We start from the raw sequence: 7,736 nt of genomic DNA, 5'->3' as shown, positions 1-7,736 counted from the left end.
CATTTCGATAATAACATGCTCCTCCTGACAAATTAGAGGAATAAAACAATAGGCTGACACCAGCAAATCTTGTAAAAAAAAATAACAATCAATCTAATTGGTGATTTGTCCGTGCCTTGTCTTTTTTAACGCATAATTAAAAAAATTGACAAAAGGTACTTACCTTGAAGTGTAATTATCATATATATATATTTTAATATGCTCCAGGCGTTATTCAGGATTATCGCGATTTTCAAGGGGAGCACTGTAATGCGATGACATGCCTAGCATTTTTCACACGCATAAATTTTGGCTTAACTACAGAACAGGGCCACTTATTTCCATATCATTGAATAACAAAACAGACAACAGCTCCCATTGTTGTGTCTCGTTCTACAAAAGCTTGTTAAATGAACTGCGGCCGTAACAATTTTAGTAAACTAACAAATTTCATTTTAGAAGCAATTAGTGCGTTGCCTAAGGCAATTCCAGTTGTAGACATTTAACAGCCCAACAAATTTCTCTTCATAAAAAAAATACCCAAATTACACAATTGATCCCTGTGCACTTCATTTACATTGTGTGGCTTTGTCAGCTCTCTTTTGATAAACTGGTAGCCTCATAGAAAGGATTACTTCTATACCCTATGGAAGGAAACATACAAACGCCCATGAAGCTAGGACAGTAACATTGGCATGACCTTTTAAATGACGTTTTTAAAAGGCATCCCTCTTACGCTTACTAAAGCGTCTTGCCTTATTATTTCATCAATATCCTCTTCCATGTCCAACGCCAGCACTTACTTGTCACCTTGGAACTGCTAGTTTACGCCTTATAAAGTTCGGGCTCCAAATCGACAAACGAGTCTCAAGAATTATTTTAAGTAACGATCCTTCGTTTTTGCGATACGATTTTTTTGTCAATATCGAGAATTTTATATAAGTGTTACAGTATTTGGTTTTTGTTCTCATCGTCGGATTTAGCCTGCGAGCAAGCTCTTCTTTCGGCAGGCTACGTCGGATTTCCTTAAAACTAATTTATGCAATGAATCATTGAATTTATGGATGGTTTTCACAGCGACGTCATCAAATTCTAAATTCCAAATCTAAAGGTTTTTTGAGTTTTTATTTGTAGGAGGTTGAAGATGACCTAAAAACTAATATTCTTTCAAGTTTCCAGTTCCATGACGTCCTTCGTTTTGAAATACAGCATTTTAAATTCCCGAAATGTCACCTTACGTGACACTAAGATACAAAGCTGTTTTGTTGACAAAAAAAAAAAAAAAGAAAAAGGTCTATGCCTACGAATCTCAGCAATTTTAGCGTTTCAGGAACTTTAGGAAATGTGTTCATACACATTTTATCTCATGAGCGAAAAGCAAGCGTTTTCATCGCAAAGTGAACTCCTGGCATGTTCTTGTTGATTTCTGGCCACCATATTGGTGCACAACGGAGGTGCACCAACATGATAGCACCTCCATACTAAACTCTGTAAAGTTGCGTGAAACGCTTCGACAAATAACTCAGAAACGATGCACCGCAAATACCAGACAATTGGAGAGGTGATTTTTGAATTTGTCCTTAACATCATTCCAAGTTTTTTTCCCTTTTGCATTGAACGGTTTCGATTTTATTTTTCTGTTGCATGATACGATCTCTATTACGTCATTAATGTCACTAACTTTTCAACCGGGAACTGATCGTGTTGAGATCTTACCTCAACATTTTCTTAAAATTAGTTTTGTGCGTTTTTTAAACGCTTTATTATGTCCGGCAGATGTTAAAAAACCTTTAAGCATGCTTGTATTTGAATACATGGACGTTTTACGTCAAGTGGCAGACCAATTCCTGACGAACTCCTATTAAGGGGCCTCTTTCCATTTCCCCCGCTTTATAGGGGTTCGACTGTACTTGTACTTTTTTTCTCTGTGATACTACCAAACATATTATCAAGATTAACATGGCATTTCAAAGCTGAAAGAGAGTGCATTTATTTCCAAGAGACGACTTTGAAGTCAAAAGACAGAAAGCAGAGAAAAGATTCAGCCGTGTATATTACTTTCGCTCGCGGTTTTATAATTCTTGAAACAAATCCGGGGCACCCAACGGAAGGAAACGTTAAATGATCTGTTCAGAAGGCCTTCATCTTCTAGGATTTTCTTTGGAGAATTTTCACATCGAACTTCCGTGATTCGAAAAAGTTAATGCGTGTTTTTTTTCTGATCCAGAAATTCCGAACCAAAGTGGGTTGTGTTTACTTCTGTTTGGCAGTTGTTTAGCGTCATACACATGAAAGCCTGTCAATAAGGCGCATTGTTCATTCTCGCGTATGATTGGTCTTTGTGATGAAATGAGTCGAATCGGGGCTTACTGTAGTTTGCAAAACGAAATGGAGCGAAACGAAATGGAACGAAAGAAAATGGAACGAAACGAAATGAAAATCTGTAGTTTGCGAAATGAAAATCTGTAATTTGCGAAATGAAAATCTGTAGTTTGCGAAATGAAAATCTGTAGTTTGCGAAATAAACATTTACTTTCTCGCTGCGTCTACTCGGATATTCTAAACAGAAAATTTCCCCCAAAAAGCCGTTTCGCCTTGCGCGGAATGCGTGACGTTTTCGTTGCCACGTGTAAAGTTTCATTTAAGCTCAGGTGTTTTTGAGTGACGGACAGCAACCGGAAGCAAGACCTCTTCCCTTTTTATATGCCTTGACGCCACCACATTTGTATTGATAAGTGTCATTACTCTTGTAGAGACGATCTGCCTGAAAATTTGCCCAAGAATGCAAAAAGTCCAATTCCGGTGGAAAGTACGTACTCCGATATTCCATTCTTTAAATCATAGAAAGGTGCAAATGTAAGTTCCACTGAGAAATAAGTTACCTTCTGAGGCTGAGGGTCTCCTGCGTAGCAAATGTATGCAAAGGTCATCGCCAGGCTAATCTCCCGCCAGAATTTAATTTTGACCGGGAAATTATTTATAATCCCATTAGCCACTACTTCTTTTCCGGCATTTGTTTATCGATACAAAACGTTAAAACCAGCATGTGCGAAAGTAAACAAAAAAGCCACAATGATGTATTTTATCGGTTCGTTTGAATATCGCGTGACGTTTCTGGGTTAAGATAAGGCGTTTCAACGGCCACCGAAAGTGGACTCTTTGCATTGTTGGGCAGTGGTTCTTGGGCAAATTTTCACGCTGATCGTCTCTATAAGAGTAAACGACACTTATCAATACAAATGTTGTGGCGTCAAGGCATATAAAAAGGGAAGAGGTCTTGCTTCTGGTTGCTGTCCGTCACTCAAAAACACCTGAGCTTAAATTAAACTTTATACGTGGCAACGAAAACGTCACGCATTCCGCGCAAGGCGAAATGGCTTTTTTGGGGGGAATTTTCTGTTTAGAATATCCGAGTAGACGCAGCGAGAAAGAAAATGTTTATTTCGCAATCTACAGATTCTCATTTCGCAAACTACAGATTTTCATTTCGCAAACTACAGATTTTCATTTCGTTTCGTTCCATTTCGTTTCGTTCCATTCGTTTCGCTCCATTTCGTTTCTCAAACTACAGTAAGCCTCGAATCGGTCGAACTAAAACAATGGCGTCTAGTGATAAACCGTGAAAAGGGTATTTTTCCGGTTTATGTGTTCCTGCATCCGCTGATGCCGACTTTGTTTTGGAGCCAAAGAGAAGAAGTAAGAACAGAGGTAGAAGATCTAGTTACTGGGATGTCGAAAGGCTCGTGGAAAGACGGGAAAGAAATGGAACGGTAAGTATGTTTGGTAGTACTTGCCTTCGCACATGCAAGCTTGAGTTGACGTATTTTCAACCTTTACCCAAAATTAGCTAGAAGAGAGGTTTCTCCGTTTCATCCAATTAGGTAGAATATTTGGTGCAATGGAAGGGCTACTCGTCCTACGAAGCTTCGTGGGAGCAGGAGGAATGTATTTTACCTCGATGTATCGAGTTTTTCAACGGGCCATGCCAAGCCCGGACTTATCTTTAAAGGGAAAGCACGGTCTAAAAAAAGTCTCTCCAGATTGCTAAAACTTTTCTTCAGGAATTCAAAAATATTTGCCGTTTTGTCCAGTTCCCTGTAAAAATGTGACAAGAGCACTTCGAAGTTGCCTCTTTCAGGACTTGGAGAGCGCCATCTTGGATATGACGTGTTATGACGTAGCAATAGTCAACAAACGTGTTCGATCTTACCAAGGGTGCTTACCATTTAGCCAAAAAATCAGGAAATTTCGGTGTGAGGTCAAATGGAAAGGCAATTTTCCGGAAAATCTTTTCGGAAAATGTGGACAACCTCCAGAGGTAGTCCTCTTTTTCCGTTCGGAATGGAATTCGCGAAATGCTCTTACCATTTGCGAGAACCTTCCGTTTCCAGGCCCTTTGTCACAAGATCGGGTAAATATGCGGGATGGAATGCTGTGTTGTAAATGGTAAGCGCCATTCTCATCTGGTTGTTCATTAAATTCGGAAATTTACTTACCTTTATGCAACGATCATTCCATCCAGATTATCTGGCTAAATGGTAAGCACCGGACCCCAAGTTCTTCTTTCCCCGATCGCTTTCTCAATGTTGTGTGATCTCTCTGCTCCAAGAAATTCAAATGTAAGGAGAACTATGGTAAATGGTCTTGTGGTTCAATAGCTAGGAGGCCAAGAAACTTAAGTCACTTAATACTTGTCGATTCTCTGGTCAATCAAACTAGGCGGCAAAAATCAGCCAGAGCAAATGTAAACGAGACAAAAACCTTGAACATGCGAAATAGAAATATTTGACAAGCGTACCTTCTTTTCTTTTTCACTTTCTTTCGTCTGCGACACCTTCTCTGATGCTTCAGAAAACGTATTAGTTTCGCCAACGAAACTTTCAGATCTTGCTCCAATACACATAGCAAGGCTTTTTCACAGCAACAATTACCACTGTTGGGGTTTTAATCTTTCGAGGGGGGTGAAACTAGACACATGTCTAGACTAAGGACACGTATTAAAATTTAAAGAAAAGAAGATTCCACCGGGAAATGAAAATTTAAAGAAAAGTTGAGTTGGCCTGCAAAAATAAAACATGGATGGATTCCTCAAACATGAAAACCTGACTGCTATATTGTCTGTTCGGGTCTGTTATTTTGCTGAGGAGAACTTCAAGTGGGATCTTCAGGTATATGAATATTGGTCTTAGTAACATTCCCTTCATACTGAAATCTCAGTCAACCAATACAAAATATCATCACATTGGAGCGAGAAAACTGAATCAAGCAATACATAGACGACTTTCACTGTTATGCGCTTTTCCAGGTGGTAAAATAAACAACTTGAAATGTAGTTAAATTTTGCTAGCTTTATAGACACTACTGAAACGATGTACTCTTACCATTCGATGAAAATATGAAAATCGATTGTTTGTTTTGAAGTTGTAACAGGGATATCGTAGAAAGCTTAGACAGATTAAACTTGATATTCAGACGTTTATAGCACAGCAATGAGCGCGGGATAGCACTGCATGCGCAAGCTCTCTTCATTTGGTAAAACTCCTGCACATAACTCACGTATAAAACCCTGTTTAACAACCACGAGGTAAATCTGTTCTGATGGTGGAGCCAATATTAATACAATTTACCCTCTGGATTAAGATTCAAGTCTACAAAGTATAGCTCTCCTCGCCTGCATTTCCCTTGTTTTATATCATCTATCAGTACATCTAGTCATCTGGAGAAATCCTTGAATATTGCCATGTCATAGCTTCATTTGCATACACAAAAACAAAGATGGCGGATTTCAATTTAAAATTGCCCATTTTTGAAGTGTTGAAGTGTTATTGTTGGCTATTTAAACACATTAAGCCCAAATGAGTGGTCAATTACATGTATGACAATACAGGTAAAGAACTTTCGATTCAGGGAAACTTTTTCTAGGCCGTACTTTCCCTTTAATTCTAGACGTGTGTTCCTTCAGGGTGGCTGTCGAAAGGCAGTTAAAATCATGGGCACGTTTGCCAGTGAGGTTGTTTTTTCAGGGGGATGTTTTTCGTTTCTTGTTTGCAGGTGAGGGAGTGTCTAGGGAAGGGTGGACCTTTTTGGAAAAAAAATGACTTTACTGTACTTATTTTCCCCTTGGAATTAGGGTTTTTTACCCAATGAGGTCAAAAACTTTCATTTCTTGGTCCCCAAAGAACTATGATCTGTGTTGGGATGAGGTTTCTGCTTTGTTGCCAAGAGCATATTTCTTTTAATTTTACCAAAATAGCCCTTCAGGATTCAGAGTAATATGCATTTATTTATGTATGATAAAAATTTTTTGCTGTGCTTGGTTTACACAAGATTTACATTTTGTATTTAGACTTTGTTTTGAAAGAAAAAGAACAAGCCTGTGTTGTTATAATTGTTGACCATGCATAAGGACCATTTAAGTCTGAGTCAGTGGAACATACCTTTCTAAATTTTTTAGCTTGATTAATCATGTATTATTGCCAACTTTAAGTGGTCAATAAGTACATTGAACTCTCTAAGTAAGTGTGCCGTCAACTTTGTTCGTGTATATATAATTTTGTAAGTGTACATTCCACTCTTTTAAGGGCACATTAATTTGTAAGTGTACATTACATCTTTGTATGTGTGCATACAAGTCTGTAAATTGTACCTTTCCTTTAGTGTACAGAAATCTTTACACAAGCGTACATTCAAATCTGTAAAACACATTTTAACAAATTGTAATTGTACATAATCTAAATGTAATCATCCTGTTACATTCCTCTGTAATTGTGCATTCAATGTTGCAAATGTAAAAAGTCACATACATTCTGCGCATCTCAAGATACTCAAATTTCCTATGAGTGATGCTTAGTAATACAGGGATATTTGTGTGCAGTCGAAAATTATGCAAGATAAAGCAGAAGTTAGCAAGTGCTCTTGGTACCTAAAAAGAAAATTGGGGGTAACCATGCATTTGTCAGGGATAATTAAGCTTGAATTTGGAAAAGAGCGTCATACATTGCTTTGCATTTTAAAGCTTTTTTTCTTCTTTTTTTTTTTTTTTACAAATACTGTTGATTAATTATCTTCGAGAAATGCTTGGTTACCCCCAATTTTCTTTTTAGATTTCAATAACACTTGTTAAGATCTGCTTTCCCCGTACATTCAGTAAACCACACAAAAATACCTTTGAATTTGTTAGCTCCGTCCTTAACATTACAGTTCTATTTCTTTCTCTTTTTCTGAGGTTTTCTTTTTTTTTCTTTAGATTTTTTATCTTTTCTAGAAACGTTTTCTTTAGTCTGGGAGACTGCTGATAGCATTGTAGTCTTCCAGTAGCTGATTCCTCTATTTTTTCACCTTTTTGCCTTGATAAGCTCATCCCAGTGTTTTTGAGCTCTTTTTGTGTGCTTGCGACGCTGTCACTCTCTGTGTTTCAAAGCTTCAAGTCTATATTCAGTGTGCAAAACCTCAGCTGGATCATCACTGTGGTTGCTCTTTCGCTGAATTATGCGTCTTGCATCATCATTCTTTTCAACGCCTGAAACAATAATCGCAAAATAATAGCAAGTTAGGCTTTTTAGTGACTGATTAGAGTAGAAAACAGTATTTCAAGATTTTTCATTACCTTGACCACTGAACTGTTTTATATTGTCATTTTTCTCTATCATTTGCGGTATGTGATATGCAGCACCATGCATGTAAACCGTGACTTGGTCTTTTCTGTAGCCTGTTCTTTTCTCGCCAAGCTTTGTAAAATTAGTGTTCCACTCCTTTAT

At 37.8% G+C, this 7,736-nt stretch overlaps 1 protein-coding gene across 7 annotated transcripts in view; it reads right to left on the bottom strand.

The window, feature by feature from the left end:
• Positions 1-6,248: 6,248 nt before the first annotated feature.
• Positions 6,249-7,736, bottom strand: part of LOC138057059 (uncharacterized) — a 274,162-nt gene continuing 272,674 nt past the window's right edge. For all 7 annotated transcript variants that reach the window (XM_068903076.1, XM_068903073.1, XM_068903070.1 and 4 more), the window contains 2 exons: positions 7,586-7,736; positions 6,249-7,498 (listed from right to left, as the gene is read on the bottom strand). In XM_068903076.1, the coding sequence (XP_068759177.1) occupies positions 7,380-7,498; positions 7,586-7,736 (270 nt within the window). In that variant the 3' untranslated portion in view covers positions 6,249-7,379. The remainder of the gene's footprint in view (positions 7,499-7,585) is intronic.

The sequence above is a fragment of the Montipora capricornis genome, chromosome 7 (assembly GCF_036669925.1).
Source record: "Montipora capricornis isolate CH-2021 chromosome 7, ASM3666992v2, whole genome shotgun sequence".
NCBI lineage: Eukaryota > Metazoa > Cnidaria > Anthozoa > Scleractinia > Acroporidae > Montipora > Montipora capricornis.
This window is presented reverse-complemented; position numbering and strand designations above follow the sequence as displayed.